This window comes from Loxodonta africana, chromosome 21 (genome assembly GCF_030014295.1).
Source record: "Loxodonta africana isolate mLoxAfr1 chromosome 21, mLoxAfr1.hap2, whole genome shotgun sequence".
Classification (NCBI taxonomy): Eukaryota; Metazoa; Chordata; class Mammalia; order Proboscidea; family Elephantidae; genus Loxodonta; species Loxodonta africana.
The window spans coordinates 69,656,849-69,681,563 of NC_087362.1; the positions used below are offsets into that span (position 1 = coordinate 69,656,849).

General features: G+C 41.5%; 1 protein-coding gene across 3 annotated transcripts in view; it reads right to left on the minus strand.

Annotated features, from left to right (window-relative positions):
* The window catches only part of ZNF507 (zinc finger protein 507), a 38,716-nt gene extending 24,176 nt beyond the window's left edge, over positions 1-14,540 (minus strand). The window contains exons 1-4 of one of the 3 annotated variants that reach the window (XM_003416336.4): positions 14,430-14,537; positions 12,982-13,075; positions 4,367-6,486; positions 2,827-2,944 (exon numbers count right to left, since the gene is read on the minus strand). In XM_003416336.4, the coding sequence (XP_003416384.1) occupies positions 2,827-2,944; positions 4,367-6,484 (2,236 nt within the window). In that variant the 5' untranslated portion in view covers positions 6,485-6,486; positions 12,982-13,075; positions 14,430-14,537. Of the gene's footprint in view, positions 1-2,826; positions 2,945-4,366; positions 6,487-12,981; positions 13,076-14,429 lie in introns of all 3 variants that reach the window. The other 2 variants (XM_010596119.3, XM_023555654.2) reach the window with 2 other exon arrangements.
* Positions 14,541-24,715: the final 10,175 nt, after the last annotated feature.

The following is a 24,715-nucleotide window of genomic DNA, read 5'->3' on the forward strand; positions in this document are numbered from 1 at the left end:
AAATTTTCTTCTGCTAGTAACTACTGCCAGGCAGAACAAAATGTCCTAATTTCCTGGTATAAATCTATAGCATTAATATATACACTAATCATAATTATAATCTAAGTATTGCTCTTAATTGGTAGGTTAAAAACTTGGACTTGATTATAAGTGGCACTGTTCCAAGTACAATTTTTAAAAAACTCTGGGAAAAAAAAACCAAGTGTGAAATACTGGATAATGGTTTTGTGTGAGAAATATTACAGATCAATGACAACTAATAAAAACGACAGATGGAAACCTTAATATAGCGCACAGAACGAGGGCCTGTGCTACTGTAAGCAACTGTCTCCAATGGTGAGAATACTGAATGTGAAGTTCACAAACTGGGGTTTAGTCCCTGTTCTGCCACTTATTACCAGTGGGATCCCAGGCAAATGATTTGACCTCTTGCGGTCTGTTTCCTCAGCTATAAAAGGAAGTGCTAGAACCTCGCACGACAGTTTACCCTCTCCAGGAGTCTGCAGTCTGGACATCACCTGCGTGTTTGTGTAAAGTCTCTGTGCTACCACTAATCTGTATATTCCCTGAGGGCAGAGATCTGCCTGTTTTGCTTACAGTGAATCCCCAAGGCTTGGCAAATTATAGGTTTCCAATAAAAAACAATTTAATTACATTTCATGAAGAAACACTTTATGAAAGTGCTTTGCCCACAGCTCTCACAGAGCATTCGTGGTGCTGGCTGACATACAGTTCTGTCTTCTTCGCCAGGCTGGGTTCCTCAAGGGCAGTGATGCCTTCAATGTACTCCCAGCACCTAGCACAGTGCCCAGCACAAGACAGGCACTCTGTGCCTTCTGGTTGAGCCAATGTCTGTCGTCTAACTACACTGGACCTGTGAGACTAAAACACGCCCTGCTTATCTGTGCTACGGTAATGGGCAGAGACTAGGTACCAAAGACTGGCCTCTCCCCTCTTGTTTAATCAATTTATTCAATGGTTAAAGATGTTTTAACAAACCAAGAATGATTTTTACCTTCTTTGTGAGCCAAAACTGGCCTGACAACCAGATTTTGAAATACCTACTACTGAATTAATAAAGTACCAGTTCTTTATTAGGAGGGGCCTAGGTGGTGCAGATGGTTATGTGCTTGACTACCTGCCGAAAGGTTGGCGGTTTTAACCTACCCAGAGGTGCCCCAGAGGTCAGGCCCATTCTGAAAGGCCAACGCCCTGAAAACCCTATGGAGCAGGTCCACTCTGCACACGTGAGGTCACCATAATTAGAATAGACTCCACAACTGACAACAATTTTATTAGGTTTAAGTGTGCAGAAAGGTATCAGTCACCCAAGTTGTTATACTATGAAGATAGAGAAAAGCAAATGCAGTGGGGTGGGGGGCTGTGTGAGATGAGGCAAGCAATTTAAAATCTATACATTTAACTCTAAGAAAAAAGGGTATGATCCACAAAGAAAAGATGCCACAAAATGGAACATGGTGGAGAGATGCTGTGAAGTCTCAACTGGTTTTTATTTTGAGCTGGCATTCTTATCTTTTTATTGAAAACCTGAGCTACAATGAAGAGTTTTAAGCTGGTAGCCCAACTGGGCAGTTTAAAAACAGTGCTTTTTAAGATGGTGCTAGAAAAGGCATATTCCCACACTGTACTAACTGCAGGTGGTGCCACTGAGACGTCCGGACTTTATTTCTTCATTAGGGATTTATGGTCCAGTCATATCAAATGTCTGTCTCCTTTAAAGGGGATATGGAAACATAATGAATTAAAATAAAGAGAGGCATTTAGGGCTATTTTGTAAAAAGGAAACAAAACTGTTTTAGCTCAGCCATCTATTGCAGAAACAGATGCTGTGTCATAAACTCCTTTTGTCTGGGATGGTTTTACAGGGATGACATCTGTTTGACAAGGGAATTTTGGTGCTACAGTGGTGTCAAAACCAGTTCTCTGAGAGACATTCTAGAATCAGTTATGCTTTCTGGGGTATAATTTAAAGAAACATTATGCTAAAGCATTTTACTCTACAGTGATTTCTAACTTTAATTCTTAGGAAATCTAGACAGGAAGTCACCCCAGTATGTTTTATCTCCCATAAACACTGTGTACCACACTTGAGACATTTAAAGTACATCAATTTCAGGGAGCTGATGCACGGAAGCACAGCTATTATGCTTTATCCTTAATTCTCCGGATGTGGCATCCGCCTTTTCATGGAACTCTAATTAAATCTGTTCATTCTAATATTCCTATTACCAGAAACTCGGCCAACTGGTACCTAACTAGTACATAAAAAGATCTTGTGCGTGCGTGTGTTTTAAATAATGCAGATGAAATCTGGCAGTCACACTTGGAAAACAGCACAGCAGGAAGCCACCACTAAACTTTGAGGTGGGGGCCTACCATCTGCAAAAGCTCCGTTTTCAATGGGTCAGCTGGTACTGAGAGGGGAGGGGAGGCTTCCTTCCTAGGCTGCAGCTGCTTTGGCTTGCTGGTGCGTCGACTTCTAGGAGTTTATGCTGCAGCTTGGCTTTTAGGGGACTGCATAAATTTCAACTGTACTATCTACCTACATACTTGAAGCAGAGCGCTTACTAACCTAGCACTTCTTACCTAGGATCTAGTAGTATTGACTTGAGTTAGTACTTGGAATTTCCTCAGGAACACAGATAGGATCCACTAACATCCATAGTATAAAAACAAGTGAGAATATATGTAGCTGTAATCCTGAAAATAACCCACATAACAATTACGGGGATTTTTAAGCTCCATATGCCAGTCAGTGTAGTCTGTATATATTATTATTGGGAAAAAAAAAAAAGGCACAGATACCTTCCTGCACACATTTCCCTTCAGCTGTATCACTGGAGAGTCTTGGCTCGTTAGAAGTTGCTATCGACAAGGTATCTGGAAGGCTGTGCTGCTCTCTCTCATGATTCCTCAGTTGACTCTGAAAAATTGAGAGCAATTAAATGTCACTTTCCATAAACACACATGCCCAGTAACTAGGAGACTATATAGAGAAGAATGAGCTAACTGCATTCACAGCCTAGTATCTAAAACCATTACCAACATTTGAAAATCAAATCTTCTAAAAGATTATGTGACGCATTTGACAGTTTACAGAAAAGAGTACACTAGGGCAATCACCAACTCATCAAAAGGCGGGGCCTTCTTTCTGCAGTCTGTGGGCAGAAGCCACCGTCTCGGCAGGTGCTTCGGCATGGCATGTGCCTGCTCACTGAGCCTCATGGCTGACTCAGAGAAGACGGAAGTAGAGTGTTCAGAATACCTCAACATTTTCATTCACAGAAATAAAACCAGTCAGTAACCGAAGGACTCCTGCTTACTTTTCCCTTTAACACCAACTAAATATGTAAGAGAGAGCTATTTGGAACCCCTCCTCCACAAACATCCCCTCCTCTACCTCTGCCCCCCAGGAATCAAGAGTGAAGCGGCAAAGAAACTTCTGGAACCTGACTTTACAGCCCATTTGGATGAGGTACTTGTCCAGGGGCCTGAGCCTGGGTCAGAATTTCACGCGGACAACCCAAGTGGCAGTGAATCTCAGACCCAAAGGCTTTTTCATTTCTAATTACCTTCTTACTACCAGGTAGGCCCTAACTCTGGATAGTCTGGAAGAAAAAGTCTACATCTCAATTAGCCCGTTGGAGTACATCTTCCCCCCAGTCAACTGGCCCATTGAAGAAGAAAAGTTCTAAACCAATGATTGAATGAATCCAAGTTTCCTTTACAAAAGAACAGCATTTCAGGCTGCTGGTTCTAAGGTCAGCACATACGATGAAAATCACTTGTTGTCAAAACAACCCTTGACAGTCTCTTAAACCGCCCATAAAACATGGCACGCCTGGGTCCTATTTCTACTGCACTGTCTTTCAATACATCCAATACGGTCCACTTGCAATGATACGAGTTCCTGTTTGTTGGTTTTACAGCAGCTAAAGTCAAAGAGCTGCATTTGGGGAGCAGGTTAGATGAAAAACCAATATACTTTTTGCCCAGATGCTGCAAAGTTAAATGTATGTATGATGTCACACCACTGTACATTCTTTGTAATTTAAAATCTGCACATTTTTAAAAAGCTGTTCACACTAAAACACTAAAGCAGATATTACAGCTGGTAAGGAGGCAGCAGGTGGTGGACAGAACACTGCACCAGATGCTCTGAAGACCTAGATCTGAATCCCAGATCTCACAGTAATCAGCTGGGAGCTCCTGGGCAAATGATCAAACTTTTCTGGGCCTTTGTTTCCTTATCTATAAAATCAGGTGGCAGGACTAGATCTGCAAAGTTCCCTCTTTGCTCTAAAATTCTAAGGCTCCCTGAAAGAATTCACGAAGCCATCCTTACCTTATAATGAAAAGACTCATCACACTGCTTGCACTGGTATATTCTTGCTTTACAGTGGTTGATCATGTGGCTCTCCAACTCTTTGCTGTTGTCGGCTATGTGCTCACAGATAGGACACTGATATGGCTGTCTCTGACGATGGACTCGTAAGTGCTGCTTGATGTAGCCCTTGTTACCACTTGTGTAGTGACACAGGCGGCACCGGTAGGGGCGCTCGGAGTTAGGGATGTATTCCACCACGCTGCTTCCTGACAAACTCGGATCACTGTTGGGCTGGCACTGGGCATTATCCTGCAGCTCTTTCAAAATGTCATCATCGGAGGCATTCTGGTCTGTCCTTTCCCTCAATTTCTCAATGACAGTCAGTAAGGACATGCTGATGCCTGTCTTAACGTGCCCAACTGACAATTCCTGCCTATCTTCTGGGAGCTCTACCAAAGTAGAGTTGCCCTGGTTAAAACTGGTTAATCCATCTGAGGAGTTTTTAAGTGGCGACCGCATCTTAGAATACGCTGCCAAGGTACTATCTACCTGCCTTTGGCCAGTGTCTGGTTCTAAAAGGTTTATATCCCCATAGTGGCCACGGTTGGCTCGTGTTAGCTCTGCAGCTCTTATAGGCATTGTGACCAGGGCTTCTGCAGCCAATGAGTGCAGTCGGAGAGACTCAGAGTTTGTCCTTCTCCGGCCTGGTGGAGCATTCTCATCAGTTCCCAGGCCTTTACTTACTAACTCGCCATCTTTCTTCTCTGGAGTGCTCCAGCCTATGATCAACTCCCCAATATCAACAGTACACTTATCGGCATGATAAACATCGTCTGTTCCTCCACACCCCATCTGGGCTTCTGTAGGGCTCAGGTTTTTTCCCTCCTCAATGTCAGCATTCATGAGGAAACGTTTCTGTGAAAGAGCTTCTTCAGCACTTGGTAACCGCTCCACTATCACGTTAACGTGACCTTTTTTATTAGGGCTGCTATTGATGATTTTCTGCGCTGATGAAAGTAGGCTATCAGCACTCAGATTCTCCTCCACATCAGAAATCACCTCCAGCATTTCTTCCTCACTAGGATCAAGGGCAACTGATTGACTTAGCTGCACTGCCCCTCCTGCGCTTTTTTCTAAAGGAGATAAAGCCGATAATGGCTCTGAGCTGCAAATCTGCACCTGAACCGAAGGCCCATTGTGGATACTCAGCTCATTGTCGCCAATAGCGATGACTACTGCATCGACCCCACTAGGTGCAGCAGCCACTGAAGACTCCAGCAAGCCTAGAGGCTCGTTTTCATTTTCAAATATTGGATACGAGCAATCAACCTCCCCAGCATGCTTCCAAGCATGTGTTTTCAACATTCTCTGCTGGCCACAAGTGTAGCTACAAAACAAGCATCGATACATGCCATACTGCTCATACGCATACCATTTCCTCCTACCCATTTCTGCCACGGACGCAGTTGGTGGATTGCCCACGTTCACTGGGACGTCAGGAATGCTTTCCTTATTTCTTTCAATGACTCTCTGACACAAAGACTTGGAGGGGCTGATGCACTGCTGGGCTTTGGACTGGGCATGACCATTGGCATCATTTTCGTGGTCGTTGACCACATGAGCTTCAAGTTCCTCTTGGCTTTTGGATGTAATGTGGCACTCTGAGCACATCAGTATCACTTCATTCTGCTGACCATGCTGCTTGATATGATCTTTCAACACAGAGAAAGAAGATGATAGGAACTTACAAAGGCTACACTGATAAGACATCACCTTCCCATCATTCTGGGCAAAAGAGTCAGGAATAAAATTTGTTTGCGGGATTTCAAGTCTTCTAATATCAGTAGCAGGTGACTGGGTTACTTTAGCTGGAATCTCACAAAGTTCTTGGGCTTCAAGAGAGCGTGGGGCAGCACTTGAACGTGAGCGCTTTTTCCCAATTAAAAGACATTTTTGTGACTTCTCATGTTCCACTATCTTGCTTAATTTCTGGATCACATGGATTAATGGGTCTGTTTTAGCTCTTCTTTGTTCATCAATTTCCAATGACGGGCTGATGACAGTTTCCGCAGTCAGTATGGCTTCCTGTTCCCCAATATCTGGCACCAACACGGCAACACTGCTGCTTTCTTCCATATCTAAAAGGGGATAACGAACAACAGACAGAAATATCAGGTTATAGAATAATAATTGTTGTGAGCTGCTGTCGAGTCGATGCTGACTCATGGCGACCCCGCATGTGCAGACAGAGCTGCTACACAGGGTTTTCAAGGCGGTAACCTTTCAGAAGCAGATCATCAGGCCTGTCTTCCAAGGCAGGTCCGGGTGGGCTCAAACTGCCGTTTTTGGCTAGCAGTTGAGTGCTTAACTGTTTGTGCCACCCAGGGACTCCACAGAATATTAAAACAAACAAACAAAAAACCAAACCCAATGCCGTCGAGTAGATTCCGACTCATAAAGACCCTATAGGACAGAATACAATGCCCCATAGCGTTTCCAAAGAGTGGCTGGTGGATTGGAACTGTCAATCTTTTGGTTAGCAGCCATGCTCTTAACTGCTGCACTACCAGGGCTCCCATAGAATAATTACAGGTATGTAATTCAGGAAATCTAAGCCAATTTTATCATCTAAGCTCATCTAAGTATCTTCTAAGCTGGGAGCTTCATGTCAATGTATCTATCTCCAACATAGACCTAAATTGTTCACAACAGCTCTTTGCAATGTTATTTTCTATCAAGACTGATGATGGAAATCTTTCCATCCTTCACTTATTTCTCTGGAAACGACTAAAACTATCTGCAACTCTTTTTTTCCTTACTTTCTTGCCCCTCAGCATTCAGCCAGACCTAATCACTACTCCTGCCCTTTTGCATAATTCCAAAAAGATGACTCCTATTCCCCGACTGGAAAACCCTGGTGGCACACTGGTTAAGAGCTATGGCTGCTAACCAAAACACTGGCAGCTCTAATCCACCAGGCACTCCATGGAAACCCTGTGAGGCAGTTCTACTCTGTCCTATAGGATCCCTGAGAGTTGGAATTGACTCAAAGGCAACGAGTTTGGTTTTTTTTGTTTATTTCCTGATTAAAGGAACATAGCCATTCTAAAGGCCTGTGGAACAACCTCAAAGTACTATAAAATATCACTCTGCAAAGCCAATACACAGCTGATGCAATTCTTGGAAAACTACTTGTAATAGCAAATGTAACTGATAGTTTTATCACTAAAACCAAAAATTTGTTTTTTTTTCCTTCTTCAAATTGTGGAAGCAAGAGTCAGGTAATCTACTGTAATCACAGGAGCCCTGGTGGCACAGTGGTTCACATCCACCAGCCACTCCTAGGAAACCCTATAGGGCAGTTCTCCTCTGTTCTGTGGGGTTGCTGTGAGTTAGAACTGACGAGAGTAACGGTTTTGTTTTTTGGAATGTACTATAAAAAGCACAGTGAATTTTGAGAAGTACAATGCAAATGAAACTCAATAAAGGCAATGATCTAGTTCCTTCTTTGACTTCCTTTGATTTATCTTCCCAAAGATAAACCACAAACTATGCTGTGGTTTTTTTCTAGAGATCATATTAGTGGCCAGCTATTACTCCTATTCATATATCCGTACTTCACTTTTTCTGAAAGGGAAAGGGGATCAGAGAAGGGAAAAATGACATCCCAGCCGTGTTTCTGGTCTGGATATGAGCAGAGTCCTTAGAAGGGGTTATCTGTAGGTTCTAATCATGCACTATGGCCAAGGAAGTCACTAAACATAAAATACTCATAAATCTTGCAGCCGAAGTCTCAAATACTCTCTTACTTCCTGGCAGCACTTCCCCTTCAAACATTTCCTTGGGCGTAAGTGAGATTAATTTGTTGACTTGGATGACATTTTTAAGTTCAGGCTTTTTTCCAGCAACAAGTTTTGTTTTTCCACATTTTAGGTGCATTCTGGAATCATATCCACAACATTCAATAAATGCCAGCAAAATTTTAATGGCACTAGCTGTAGACCAAAGACCCACTCTCTTCTTAAACTTTAGTCACAGGCTCTAAATTCTTAGTTTAGGTAGTGAACCACAGCTCCTCTTCCCCAGACTGCTGAACCAACATCTAAGGGCCCTTTGGACTCTGCCAAGGTCTCCACTGGCCTGCCAAACCCTGCCGGTGCTCTAACCAGCTTCAGTGCCTGTTCGCCCATATCGAGTCTTGGCAGTAATTCTGGCCTTTCCCCTCTTATTTTCTACTCCCTCTCACATACCAGCTTTCTGTATCTAGGTCCTTATCAGGCAAAAATGCACACACTTTACTTTCTGCTTCTTTAGTACTACTTCTTCCCTCCTTCCTGGGTCTCTGGTTGGCACAAATGGTTTGCTGTCAGCTACTAACCAAAAGGTTGGTGGTTTGAACCTACCCAGCAGTGCCACGGAAGAAAGGCCTGGCAATCTGCTTCTGTAAAGATTGTTGTTAGGTGCTGTCCAGTCGATTTCTACTCATAGCAACCCCATCTGACAGGGAAGAATTGCCCCTTGGGGTTTTCTAGGTTGTACTCTTTACAGGAACAGACTGCCAGGTCTTCCTCCCACAGAGCCACTGGGTGGGTTCGAACTACCAGCCTTTCGGTTAGCAGCCAAGCACTTAACTGTTGTGCCAGCAGGGCTCCTTTCTGTAGATTACAGCCAAGAAAACCCTATGGAGCTCAGTTCTACTCTGCAGCACGACGTCGCCATGAGTCAGAATCAATTGGTAAGCAGCTGGGTTTTTTTTCCCCCTTCCTTCCTAACTTTGCCCTATGGATTAGAGGGATCAATTTTTTCCCTCTAACCGCCTCTTTCTAGGATATGCCTCACAACTGTTACAACGACAGCTATCCTAGCTCCCAAAGGATCCTCCCGCCACACTGACCTTCAGCCAAGTTCTCCCCTAAATAACCTGAAGGCGCTACCTCTCAAAAGCCTCATTCCTTTACACCTTTCTCAAGAAGAAAGAACAAAAGTCGTCTGGGATCTTTACACTCAGTCTTACCTCACTAAAGACAAGAGCAGTGGGGGAACAACTGTTTTCTTCAGAAAAGCCCTTTTGTAACTTCATAAGCCCACATTTTTAGGGCAAGGGCGGCTGTGACTTTTCATCTTTCAAGTGACTACTGATTTCTTCCCTTTGGGGTCATTCATGTAAGGCTTATATATATACACATTTTTTTCCAGTTCAACTGTTAAATGCAAATTAGTTTAAAAAATAATTTTACGAAAAAAGATCCATGAACATTTAACTTCTTTACGTGACATGACCCTCTACCGTAGACCTAAAGTCTCTTTCCCCGTGAAGTGTGATGTCCACATAGACTGACTGACAATCTGGAGGCTGACGGGGGAATGTCTGCTCAACACACACTGCACACCCACAGGGTAGAGGTGACTCATGTTACCCCTCTTCTACTTAATTAATAATATAACAGGAGGGTGACGGAACAATGGAAATTGCTCCCTGTGGATATTCCAGCAGAAACCTTAAAAAGAAAGTGAAATGCAGAGGAGGAGGGGTTCATCTTATCGCAAGAAGATGCCTCATACAAAAGACTGTGACACAACCTTCAGATTGTTAAAGCCGCGCCTGCTCAGGCATTAACAGCTAATGGAAACCCACAGCAGATGCTCCAATTTTCCCCCAGCTTTTGTGTAAGGATCTCGTTTTAGAGGATGCATACATTTGGGGATAAGTACAGAAATGGCAGCTATAAAACAGATAAGACAGTATAAAATACATCAAGAGACACCTGAAAAACCAGTTTGGGACCATGTGCAAAATGAATGCACAAGTTAAATCTTATAAAAAAGGTCTCTTTAAAAAAAAAAGGTTAGATAACCAGCTCGTAATAAGGTATAAGGCGGATTCTTCAAATTTTCCTCAAAATCTCACTTAGGCCACCGATGCAAATATATAATAAGGGACTGCACGTCAAGTGAAGTAAAATTTATTTGAATAATAACAGAGATAAAAGGGGTAAAAATACGATCTCAGCGGCTCAATAACGACTACAACATGGATTATAGTCCTTCTACCATCCTGAGCCTTTAAGTTGAATGTAAACACAACTTAAAAAAAGTTACCACGTGGGAGGTAGAGGACATGGAGATAAAATAAGAATGGCAAGTTTCCTAACTGAAGTTGAGCAACCAGTACCTAGGAGTTCACTGCACTGTTCTTTCTACCTGTGTAAATGTTTACAAGGTTTCATAATAAAAAGTCACCAAGAAAACTGTTACATGCAAGGCACCATGATAAGTCCCAGAAAAAATGAAAAAAATATAACATTCAGGGTACCAAGCTTAAAACTAAGTTGGGTGGATAAGACAAACATATTTAGAAGTTAAAAAGAATGAAATAACAGCTTTTAAGCAATGCCATCGGTCACAAGGTAAAATAGTCACAAGACAAGGGTCAATTGCCAAATCCTAATACAGAACGAAGAGCTCCTTTTGGGCTAGGAGGTAAGTTGACTTCCTGAAGGGTTAAGATGGGCGCTGGATTCCAGAGGATGGGCATGCTCCTCTAGGCTCACTGTGTCCTCTCCTCCACTCGGCTCTCTGTCCCAGGAGGGATTACATCACCAGGCTCCATGGCCTCTGGTTTCTGGCTGAGGTCTGCCAATGGGGAGCCAAGGCAGGAGATGGGAGAGAGGCAGCAGAGTGAGATCATGATATTCATTCTCCTGGTTCTTTCCCTCTGGGTCACCCTGGCCTGGCTGAGTCTCTTGACAGAGGCCACTTTTCTCTAGGCAGGCTGCTTTAGAAGACTCTCTTTTTGGTTTGTCACTATGAGATGGAATCAACTCGACAGCAGGGGGTTGGTTTTTTTTTTTTGTTGTTTTTGTTCTGGTACCTCTCCATTCTTCTGATATTGCTAGCTCTGGACAACTGCATTAGTCCCTGTGGTTCCCTTACACAACTTTTGCACCTTCGTTATTAGTATCTTTGTAAATATACCCTCCTCGAATAGTCCTACTTTGAGTGCTCCATTTGCTTCCTTGGAATACTGTTGATACAGTGGGTTAAGATGGACAAAGAGGGCAGCCGTAACAGAACTAGATTTTTAGAAAAGGGAATAAATACGCTGTCTCGGGGTTAGTGAAAATATCGATATGGCTGAATACGAAGGTTCATTAGGCAGAGAGAAGACTAGAAAAGAATCAGCAATACTGGGAATTTTTTGTTTGGAATTCTTAAGACATAAACCAATGTTTAGCCCAAACAAATCAAATTGTTCAAAGCAAATAAGTAAACAAGAAAACAAATAAAAGTTGTATCCCAACCCAGAAGAGTCCAACAACCTTTTCCACTGGGTCTCTCAAATCTTTCCTCAACAACAGTATTCCACAGGCAAAAGCCTATAATTAACGCCTCTTCCAAGAAAAGTTAAGAGCCAAATCATTTCAGTTGCCTTTACTTCCTTATAATTTGTTCTTTTGGTTTATCTGTGTATCTAATTAGTTCCTTTCAGGTATAATTAGTTCCTTTCAGTTATAGCAGTGTGGTTACCATCAGTAAAACCAAGCTGAACAATTCATGTGGGCTGGGGTGGGACTGGAGAAAAGCCTGTAATTTTCTGTGTATATATACGGAAGAAAATTCAATATGATATAAAGAACTGTCTCTTTCATACTAAGAATTTGTTCTCTTCCAACTAGAAAAAAATTGTGCTATAGAAGTCTGACCAATTCCCCACCCTCCCAGATTATCCTAATTTTAAAATAAAAAATATTTGTTGTTTCCCCAGCCAAAAGACGGGCAGGAGATAAAAAATCATGAGTTCCTCCCTTTGAGTGCCCTCAGCTGTGCGACCTTAGGGAAGTCACTATCTTTGGGTTTTAGGTTCCTGGATATAAAATGAGAGGGGTGAACTGCATGAACTTCCACATCCTGTCCACAAAAAATTACTCAGAAACAAATTCTATTACTGCTTATACCTTATTTATAGATTTACCTTTTTAACATCAGCTATAATTTATTGTAATTAAAGTCCTCCTAGCTCAACGGAATTATTAGTTGCCACAAAGAATTCAGTAAAAATATCATAAGTACATGAATTTCATAGTCAAAAATGTCTTAGCTGGCACCTAGCCTGAGAGAGTATTCTAATTTGGCAGCTGTGATTAAGACATAAGGTCTAACTAAAGTTAACCAATATTCAGATTTAACTAACATTTATTACATTTATTAAGCACCTATAATGTGCCAAGCACAGTGTTGGAGTCTATGAAAAGAGTAAGAGGAGTCCACGCCCTCGAGGGGCTCACGGTCCAGGGAGTAGTGCTTGTGTAGATTTTGTGTGATACTCATGTAATTCTGGGTAACATTAACTTCTTTTTGCAGATTGGGAACCTGAGGCTCAGAGATGTAAAGTAGTAGTTGGTGCAAGTATAATCAGCCTATGTGGTTTTAAATCCATGCTTCCTACAATATATCAGATTTCCTCTTTTTTCTCAGTGAGAGCAAAATGTTTGAAGTCTCGATATTGAAAAAAGCCCCTTGCAGCTAGGATGTGTCAAAAATGTTAATGTGTTTGGGTCTCACAACTCTTTGGGACAGGGTGTGTCACACAGTTTTACAAATAAGGAAATACTCAGTGCAGTGAAGTGACTTACCCAAGTTTACATGGCTGTTAAGTGGCAGAGCCAGTGTCTTTCAAATCAATTCCTGCAATTAATACAGTCCCTTGGATCAATCTTCAAAATCCAGCTGTGGCCAAGAATAAAAGTATACAGTATCAAACACTTCTTTCTTGGTGAAACAAAGTAATGGTTTTTTGGGTAATGAACATTTCTCCAATATTCCATGTCAAAAGGAAATTCAGAGGAACGTTCATGCAACCCAATTACGTATACAAATTCACATAATTTATCTAACAAGCAGACCTGAAGATTTTGCAGAAATGAGAAAAAACTGCTCTGGAAACTTTCCCCAATAACTGTATATCTTATGTTTTAGCTCTGAATTTATCTGACTCAAAATACTACTTACTAGTTTTATTGACATCCCTTTCTAACAAATAAGAAACAATAAACTGCATATTGCTATTTTAATCTTTCCGCAAACTTAAAATAATTTTACTAACACAGTGGGGAGAATGGCAGTATGAAAAGATATGACAGGGTGGTTTGACCTATATACTTTGCAATGCAGTTTCCGGCCCTGGTCCTACATTTCGTTGCTACTATTTCTTACACTAGTTAGAACGAATCTAAAAGATCAAAGAATGCTTACTTGTCTCACCTGGGATGCAACTTCTCACTGATTACGGTTAAGTAAGCATAAATAGTTCACTGCCAGGGCAGAAAACCGCGTCTTTAACAGAGTTGAGGTAAAAGAATGGTGGGCTCTGACTTTCTCTTTCAATCAATAATGCAACCCATACACTGAGTCAGAGCATAGAAGTGAAGAAAGTACAAACTCAAGGAGGTGATAAATCCAATCAATGGCTGAAAACAAGCGATGCAGACTGACAGCCAACTACAGCCCACTGCAGGAAGAGAAAAGATCGCCTACAGGCTGGGATTGTGGCCTCCACCTAATTAACCACCCAGGCCTTCCACACCAACCGTTCACTCCCGATACCCCCAGGTCTTAGAAGGTGGGAGCTTTTCCCAACGATCTCAGAAGAGGATGGAGGAGATGCAGAACTCCAGGACTACTTTTCTCTACTAGCTGCTTCTACACTGAGCAGTGGCTAAAAGCCTGGGGCGATGGGGGCTGAGAAAAGTCATCGCGAAACGCTGCAAGTACACTGTGGTAACTCCACCTCCGCCGGCCTGCCTGCCGACGGACCAGGCTGATGACAGTTCGCGGGAGCGCCAGGTTCCCCCCACCCCCAGCGGCAGGGCGGACCCGGGGTCTCGGCGAGGGGCTCCAGAGGCCTCGCTGTGGTCGGCACAGAGCACTGAACAGGAGCGCGGAACTCGGGGCCGGTGCCGAGCACCGGCCGCTGTCGGCCGGCGGAGGAGGAAGCTGGCGGCGGTAGAGGCCTGAGGGGAGAACGCACATGGCCCGCGGCGCCGTTATCAGCGGGCGGAGGGGCGGCCCCGGGGCGTGGTACCTGCGGTCGGGCGGCGGCTGGTGCTTCCGCGAGCCTCCTTTGGCCGGCCAGGAGCCCGGCCGTGCCCCTGCCCTCGTCCCAGCCCACCTCTCTCCCGGCTCTTTTCCCTCGTTTCCCCCGCTTTCCCCCTCCTCATCCGGAGCTCCAAAATGGCGGCGGTGGGGACGGATCACGTGAGCCGCGGGCAGGTCAGGTGGCCCCAGTGGCGGGCGGCGGGGCGGGGCCATCCCAGGCCCCGCCCAGTGGTGTCCCGGGCCGCTGGGGTAGGGCGGTCGGCACGCGGGACCCCGGCCCTCGCTTTGATTCCCAGCCTCCGGGCGGGCGCCGAGGACCCTTGCGTCGTCCTCTCAGTGGTGAGCTAGGTCTCGAAGTCAGTGTGCACCCACATCGCCCACATCTATGCGGGCTACATTTCATACCCGCACACCCCCAGTGGCTTTCGGTTACCGGCACTGACATCCTTTCCAGCTTCTGAATTTGTTACCACAGGAGGCTACCTCTTTTAGTTGGGCTGTACCCTTTGTGGTTATTGGCTAAAATGCAGAGCAGCTAGCTATGGATGACTTTGCAGTTATGCCTGATGAGGTATGGAGCTGGCCCAGGAATATCTATTTGCTTGAGAGACTCAGGATTTTCAGGAAAACTATTATTCTAGGCAGGGGAGGATTATCGAATACGCAAGGTAAGCACGGTGCTTCCCTTGATTATCACGTGATTTGTAGTGAACAATTTCGCATTTTTTCACCACATTAAAGATTCTGCTTCTCCCAGCCCCACTGCACCCTCTTACAGAATCAAAGCCTATTTTCAAATTTGCTGTCCCTAATAGGGACGAATTACCCAGTAAGGTAAGCACGGGTTTACTGGTGCTTACTGATTTGTAATGACTACAGTTTAGTAAACGCAAGTAAGCCCGTGCTTACCTGTCTTACTGGGTAATCCACCCCTGATTCTAAGGGTTGTAGGGTCAGAGTTAGTAGCCTGAACCAGTAATACAACCTCAGTTCTCTGAGGGCAACATCGTGTTTGTTGTTTGCATCTGTCTGATGAAATACACACCAGGGTATGAGCAGCCGTGTTTGGATTTCCTGCTAACAACGAAATACAAAGTGAGGGAGGCACTGCACCCAACTTCACCAAGAATGCAGGACAGTGTTGTCATATTAGGAACTATAAGCAGCGTGCTTGAATCTGGACTCAGCAAGTGGGCCAGGAACAGGAGAAAGGGAATAAAAGTGAAGATTCTACTCACAGAATGGACTGGACTTGTGACATATGTCATGAAGACTTCCAGATATATTTAGAGCCTGGGCTGTCGCTTATGAAGTGAGAGGAAGATCCAGCAAAATTAAGAGTCATTGTTTGGACACATCTTTTACTCCCCTTACTGTATCTCAGGATACAAATTCACCTGAATGTGTTATTATTGTTGCTGTTAAGTGCCATCCAATCACTTCCAGCTCATAGCAACCCCATGCACAATGAAATGAAACACTGCCCAGCCTTGCACCATCCTCGATCTTCAATATGTTTGAGCCCATTGTTACAGCCACTGTGTCAGTCCACCTCATTGAGGGTCTTCCTCTTTTTTGCCGACTCTCTACCAAGCATAATGTCCTTCTCCAGGGACTGGTCCATCGCGGTAACATGTGCAAAGTATGTGAGATGAAGTATTGCTGTCTTCCCTTCTAATGAACGTTCTGGTTGTGCTCCTTCCAAAACCAATTTGTTCATTCTTCTGGCAGTCCATGGTATACCCAATATTCGTCGCAAACACAATAATTCAAGGGGATCAGTTCTTCTTCAGTCTTCCTTATTCATTGTCCAGCTTTCACATGCATATGAGGAGATTGAAAATATCATGGTTTGGGTCAGGTGCACCTTAGTCCTCACAGTGGTATCTTTGCTTTTAAACACCTTAAAGACATCTTTTGCAACAGATTTTCCCAATGCAATGCATCATTTGATTTCTTGACTGTTGCTTTCATGGGTGTTGATTGTGGATCCATTTATAATGAAATCTTTGACAACTTCAATCCTTTCTCCATTTATTACGATGTCACTTATTGGTCTGGTTGTGAGGATTTTTTTTGTTTGTTTATGTTGAGGTATAATTCATACTAAATGTTGTAGTCTTTGATCTTCATCAGTAAGCGCTTCAAGACCTCTTCACTTTCAGCAAGCAAGGTTGTATCATCTCCATATTGCAGGTTGTTACTATGCCTTCCTCCAATTCTGATGCTCTGTTCTTCTCCATATAGTCCAGCTTCTTGGATTATTTGCTCAGCATACAGATTGAATAAGTATGGTGAAAGGATACAACCCTGACACACACCTTTCCTAAATTTAAATCACACAGTACCCCCCTGTTTTCTTCAAACAACTGCCTCTTGGTCTATATACAGGCTCCTCATGAGCACAATTAAAAAATTTTTTTTAATTGTGCAATTAAGTGTTCTTAAATTCCCATTCTTTGAAATCTTAGCCATAACTTTTTATGATCCAAACAGTCTAATGCCTTTGCATAGTCAATAAAGCACAGGTAAACATCTTTCTGGTATCCTCTGCTTTCACCCAGGACCCATCTGACATCAGCAGTGATATCTCCCGTTCCATGTCCTCTTCTGAATCTGGCTTGAATTTCTGGCAGTTCCGTGTAGATATATATATATATATATATATGTATGTATGTATGCAACTGAATGTGAAAATTAGCAAACAATATCATGAATATCACACACAAGTAAAATTTTGCTGAAGATCATTCAAAAGTGGCTGCAGCAATATATTGAGAGGGAATTGCCAGGAATTCAGGCCGGATTCAGAAGAGGATGTGGTACCAGAGATATTATTGCTGATGCCAGATGGATCTTGGCTGAATGCAGAGAATACCAGAAAGATGTTTACCTGTGTTTTATTGACTATGCAAAGGCATTCGACTGTGTGAACCATAACAAATTATGGATAACATTGTGATGAATGGGTATTCCAGAACACTTAATTGTCCTCATGAGGAGCCTGTACATAGATCAAGAGGCAGGTGTTCAGACATAACAAGGGGATACTACATGGGTTAAAGTCAGGAAAGGTGTGCATCAGGGCTGTATCCTTTCACCATACCTACTCAATCTGTATGCTAACCAAATAAACCGAGAAGCTGGACTATATGAAGAAGAACGGGGCATCAGGATTGGTGGAAGACTCATTAACAACCTTCATATGCAGATGACACAACCTTGCTTCTGAAAGTGAAGAGGACTTGAAGCACCTGCTGATATAGATCAAAGACCGAATCCTTCAGTGTGGATTGCACCTGGATATAAAGAAAACAAAAATCCTCACAAATGGACCAATAAGCAACATCATGACAAATGGGGAAAAGATTGAAGTTGTCAAGGATTTCATTTTACTTGGACCCACAATCAACAGCCATGGAAGCAGCAGTCAAGAAATCAAAAGACACGTTGCATTGGACAAACCTACTACAAAAGACCTCTTAAGATGTCACCTTGAAGACTAAGGTGCACCTGACCCAAGCCATGGTATTTTCAATTGCATCATATGTATGTGAAAGCTGGACAATGAATAAGGAAAACAGAGGAATTGATACCTTTGAATTGTGGTGTTGGCGAAGAGTGTTGAATATACCATGGACTGCCAAAAGAACAAACAAATTTGTGTTGGAAGAGGTACAACCAGAATGCTCCTTAGAAGCAAGGATGGCAAGACTGCCTCTTACATACTTTGGACATGTTGCCAGGGGAAATCAGTCCCTGGAGAAGGACATTATGCTTGGTAGAGTACAGGGTCGGTGAAAAAGAGGAAGACCCTCAACAAGATGGATTGACGCAATGGCTGCAACAATGAGCTCAAGCGTAAGAATGATTGTGGGCATGGCCCAGGACCGGGCAGTGTTTCATTCTGTTGTACATAGGGTCGCTATGAGTCGGAATCGACTCGATGGCACCTAACAACGACATACTGCTGCAAGGCTTCTTGAATTATCTCCAACAAAATTTTACTTGCATATCACGTTAAGGGTATTGTTTGATAATTTTCACATTCTGTTGTATTACCTTCGTTTTTGTTTTTTTTAAATTGTACTTCAGGTGAAGGTTTCAGAACTAGCTTCTTATTAAACAGTTAGCACAAATTGTTTTATGACATTGATTAACAACCCCATGACATATTAGCACTCTCTCTTCTCGACCTTAGGTTCTCTATTACCAGCTTTCCTGACCCCTTCTGCCTTCTAGTCCTTGCCCCTGGGCTGGTGTGCCCCTTTAGTCTCATTTTGTTTTATGGGCCTGTCTAATCTTTGGCTAACGTGTGAACCTCAGGAGTGACTTCGTTACTGAGCTAAAAGAGTGTCCTGGGGCCATACTCTTGGGATTTCTCCAGTCTCTGTCAGACCAGTAATTCTGGTCTTTTTTTGGTAAGTTAGAATTTTGTTCTACATTTTTCTCCAGCTCTGTCCAGGACCCTCTATTGCGATCCCTGTCCCTGTACTGGACTCAGTCTGGTGGAGGCTGTGGTAATTGTGGTCAATCAGTCCTTTGGACTAATTTTTCCCTTGTGTCTTTAGTTTTCTTCATTCTCTTTTGCTCCTGAAGGGGTGAGAACAGTGAAGTATCATAGATGGCTGCTCATAGGCTTTTAAGATCCCAGACACTATTTCCCAAGTAGAATGTAGAACATTTTTCTCTATAGACTATGTTATGCCAATTGACTTAGATGTTCCCTGAGACCATGGTCCCCACAGCCCTCAGAAGAATAATTTGGTCCCTCAGGGAGTTTGGGTGTGTCTATGGACCTTCCATTACCTTACCTTGTACAAGTTGTGCTGGATTCCCCAGTGTTGTGTACTGTCTTACCTTTCACCAAAGCTACCACTTATTTACTGTCTATTTAGTGTTTTTCTGTCCCCACCCCTCCCCTCCCTTGTAACCATCAAAGATTGTTTCTTTTTGTGTGTAAACATTTTCATGAGTTTTTATGGTAGTGGCCTCATGCAATATTTGCCCTTTTGTGATTGACTTATTTCACTCAGCATAATGCCCTCCAGATTCATCCATGTTGTGAGATACTTTGCAGATTCAACATTATTGTTTATCGTTGCATAGTACTCCATTGTGTGTATGTACCATAGTTTGTTTATCCACTTGTCTGTTGATAGGCATTCAAGTTTTTTCTGACTTTTTGCTATTGTGAAAAATGCTGCAATGAATGTGAGTGTATATGTCTATTCATGTGACAGCTCTTATATTTCTAGGATACATGCTTAGGAGTGGGATTGCTGAATCATATGGTATTTCTATTTCTAGTTTTCTAAGGAAGCACCATATTGTTTTCCAAAATGGTTGTACCATTTTGCATTCCCGCTGGCAGTGTATAAGTTTTTCAGTCTCCCCACGGCCTCGCAAACATTTGTCATTTTCTGTTTTTTTGATACATGCCAGTAATGCCAGGTTGAGATGGTATCACATTGTGGTTTTGATTTGCGTTTCTCTAATGGCTAGTGATCGTGTGATCACAAGCCTCAAATGTCTGTTAGCTGCTTGGATGTCTTCTTTGGTGAAGTGTCTGTTCATTTCCTTTGTCCATTTTTTAATTGGATTATTTGTCTTTTTGTTGTAGAGGTGTTGGATTTTCCTGTAGATTTTCGAGATTAGGCCTTCGTTGAATTTGTAATAGCCAAAATATTTTTCCTGGTCCCTAGGTTCTCTTTTACTCTTTTGGTAAAGTCTTTTGATGAGCATAAGGGTTTAATTTTTAGAAGATGCCATTTATCTAGCATATCTTCTGGAATTTGTGTATTGTTACTTATGGTTTGTATCCTGTTAATGCCGTGTATTAGAGCCTCTGGTGTTGAGCCTATTTTTTCTTCTATGATCTTTATAGTTTTTGTTTTATATTTAGGTCTTTGATCCATTTTGAATCAGTTTTTGTATATGATGTGAGGTATGGGTTGTGTTTCATTGTTTTACAGATGGACATCCAGTTTTGCCAGCATCATTTGTTAAAAAGACTCTTTTCCCCATTTGTTGGCCTTTGGGCCCTTGTCAAAGATCAGGTGACTGTAGGTGGACGAGTTTATATTTGGGTTCTCAATTCTGTTCCATTGGTCAATGTATCTGTCATTGTACTAGTACCAGGCTGTTTTGACTATCATAACTGTATAGTAGGTTCTGAGGTCAGATAGTGGGAGTGCTCCTACTTTATTCTTCTTCTTCAATAGTGCTTTACTTACCTGGGCCTCTTCCCTTTCCATATAAAGTTAATGATTAGTTTTTCCATCTCTTTAAATAATGTTGTTGGTATTTAAATTGGGATTGCATTCTATTTGTAGATTACTTTGGGCAGAATTGTCATTTCACAATTTTGAGTCTACCTATCCATGAGCATGGTATGTTTTTCCATTTATGTAGATCTCTTTTGGTTTTTTGCAGTAGTGTTTTGTAATTTTTTTGTGTGTGTAGGTCTTTTACATCCCTGGTTAGATTTGTTCCTAAGTATTTTATTATTTTTTTTAGGAGCTATTATAAATGGTATTGTTTTCCTGATTTCCTTTTCATCATTCCCTTTGTTGGTGTAGAGGAATCCAACTGATTTTTGCATGTTTATCTTGTATCTTGCTACTCTGCTGAACCTTTCTATTAGCTCTAGTAGTTTTCTCGTGGAGTCTTTTGGGCTTTGTATGTATAGTATCATATCATCTGCAACTAGGGACAGTTTTACTTCTTCATTACCCATTTGGATGGCCTTTATTTCTTTTTCTTGCCTTATTGCTCTAACTAGGACTTCCAGCACAATGTTAAATAGTAGTGATGATAAAGGGCATCCTTGTCTTTTTCCTGTTCTCAAGGGGAATGTTTTCAGCCTCTCTCCATTAAGAATGATGTTGGCTGTTGGTTTTGTATAGATGCCCTTTATTATGTTGAGGAATTTCTCTTCTGTACCTATTTTATTGAGAGTTTTTATCATGAATTGGTGTTGGACTTTGTTGAATGCCTTTTCTGTGTCGATTGAGATGATCATGTGATTCTTTTATTTTATTTATGTGGTTGATTACTTTGGTTGATTTTCTAATGTTGAACCGTCCTTGTATACCTGGTATGAATCCTACTTGGTTGTGGTGTATTATTTTTTGATATGATGCTGAATTCTATTGGCTAGAATTTTGTTGAGAATTTTAGCATCTATACTCATGAGAGATATTGGTCTGTAATTTTCTTTTTTTTTTTTGGTGTCTTTGCTTGGTTTTGATATCAGGGTTATGCAGGTTTAATAGAATGAACTCGGAAGTATCCCTTCCTTTTCTATGTTCTGAAATCGTTTGAGTAGCAAACTCTTCTTTGAACGTTTGGTAGAATTCTCCAGTGAAGCCATCTGGGCCAGGGCTTTTTTTGTTGGGAGGTTTTTCTTTTTTTTTAAATTACCTTTTCAATCTCTTCTCTTGTTAAGGATCTGTTCAGATTTTCAGCACCGTTTTGTGTTAGTTTGGGTAGGTAGTGTGTTTCTAGAAACTTGTCCATTTCCTCTAGGTTTTCAAATTTGTTGGAGCACGGCTTTTCATAGTACTCTGTTATGATCCTTTTTATTTCAGTTGGGTATGTTCTAATGTCTCCCATTTAATTTCTTATCTGGAATATTGTTATCCTGTCCTATTTTTCTTTTGTTGATTTGGCCGGTGGTTTGCTTATTTTTGTTGATACTTTCAAAGAAGCAACTTTTGGTTTTGTTGACTCTTTCTATTGTTTTCCTATTCTCTATTTCATTTGTTTCTGCCCTGATCTTTATTATTTCCTTTCTTCTGGTGGCTGTGGACTTCTTTTGCTGTTCTCTATTTGTTTGAGTTGTATAGTGAATGTTTTGATTTTGTTCCTTCTTTTTTGATGGGTGCATCTATTGCTATAAATTGACCTTTGAGGACTGCTTTTGCTGTGTTCCAAAGGTTTTGGTATGATGTATGTTCATTCTCATTTGATTCTAGGGATTTTTTGTTTCCATGCCTGATTTCTTGTATTACCCAGTGGTTTTTAAGCAAGGTGTTATTCAGTTTCCATGTAATTGATTTTTTTTCCTTGCCCTTCCTGTTGTTAGTTTCTACTTTGATGGTACTGTGGTCAGAGAAGATACTTTGTATTATCTCAATGCTTAGGATTTTGTAGAGGGTTGCTCTATGGCCTAAGATGTGGTCTATTCTGGAGAATGTTCCATGTGCATTGGAAAAGAATGTGTACTTTGCCACTGTTGGGTGGAGTGTTCTGTATGTCTAAAGGGTCAAGTTGGCTGATTGTGCCCTTTAGCTCTTCTGTATCTTTATTGAGTTTCTTTCTAGATGTCCTGTTGTTTACCGAGAGTGTTATGTTGAGGTCTGCTACTGTTATTGTGGAACCGTCAGTTTCTCTTTTCAGTGCTGTTAGACTTTGTTTTATGTATTTTGGAGCCCTGTCATTTGGTGCATAGATGTTTATTATGGTTAAGTCTTCATGGTGAATCATCCCTTTAATCATTATATAGTGCCCTTCTTTGTCTTTTATGCTGGATTTTGTTTTAAAGTGTATCTTATCTGAGATTAGTATTGCCACGCCTGCTCTTTTTTGGTAGTTCTTTGCTTGATATATTTTTTCCCATCCTTTGACTTTTAATAAATTTATGCCTTTGTTTCCAAGGTGTGTCTCTTGTAAACAGCATATTGATGGGTCCTGTTTTTTAACCATTCTGTCACTCTGAGTCTCTTTATAGGTATATTTAGGCCATTTACATTCAGTGTAATTACTGATAAGTCTGAGTTTATTGCCGTCATTTTGTAGTGCTTTTTTTTTTGTGGTGCTAACATTTTGTTTGTTCCTCTTACTCTCCTGTGCTGAGTTCCTTTTGTTTGTGGATTTCTTTTTCACTTCTTTTGTTTTTCTAGATTTTGTTTTTATTGAGACTTTATGGTTTTCTTCTTTATTTTGATGAGTAGGTTTGTTAACTTTCTTTGTGGTTACCTTGAAATTTACCCTTATCTTCGTAGGTTTGAACTAGTCTATTATTACTTGGTATTTTTTTTTTTTTATCACCTTGCCTTCCTCTCCATTAGAAAGTTCTATACCCATACTGTTTATTCCCTCTTTTATTGTTCTGACATTGTTATCATTTACAGATTAACTTCTCTGCTTCCCTTTGCAATTGTTTTGGTTTTGGATAGTCCTTGACAGTTCATTTCCTAGGTTGGCATCTGGCTGGTACAATCTTGCATCCTAGATTCAGGCTGTGGTCTGATGTAGTTTGTTCTCAGGCTGAAGGGCTCCCTTTAATAATTCTTGTACATTTGGTTTGGTTTGTACATACTCCCTTAATTTCTGTTTATCTGGAAATGTCCTAATTTCACCATCATATTTGAAAAAAAGTTCTGCAGGATATATGATTCTTGGTCAACAATTTTTTCTTTCAAGGTTTTATATATGTCATCCCATTGCCTTCTTGCCTGCATGGTTTCTGCTGAATAATCAAAGCTTAGTCTTATCGTTTCTCCTCTGTGTGCAACTTTTTGTTTTTCTCGAGCTGCTAGCAGGACTTTGTCTTTGGTTTTAATGAGTGTGATTATAATATGCCTTGGTGTTTTTCTTTTGCAGCCTATCCGATATGGAGTTTGTTGAGCTTCTTGGATGGTCAGCTTTTCATCATTCATGATATTAGGGAAGTTTTCTGTCAGCAATTCTTCAATGATCCTCTCTGTGTTTTCCATTTTCTCTCCCTGTTCTGGAACTCCAATCACTTGTAAATTTTTGCTTTTGATTGTATCTCACATAATTCTCAGGGTTTCTTCATTTTTTTCATTCTTTTTCTGATTTTTCCTCAGAGTTGTATCCACGTTTGTCTTCAATTTTGCTGATTCTGTCTTCCATCGTTTCAAACCTGCTCCTCAGCCCTTTTGTGACACTGTCCTTTTCTGAAATCTTGTTGTTTATCCTTTGGATTTCTAATTGTTGTTTTTGAATGATTTCTAATTGTGAATTTATTTTGGCATTTTGTTACTGTATTATTTTCCTGAATTGTTCCATTTTTTGTCTGTATTTTCCATGAATTTGTCCGCGTTTTCGATAAATTTGTCTATTTTTTCCTCATTTTTGTCTGCTTTTTGCTTAAACTTTTGAACAGCTCTGAAGATTAGAGATTCGAATTCCCTATCAGGTAGTTTCAGTGTCTTTTTTTCTACTGGAAAGTCATCTGGTGTTTTATATTGGATGCCTACTGAAACCATCCTGTCCTTTTAAAAAATATATGTTTTGATATTG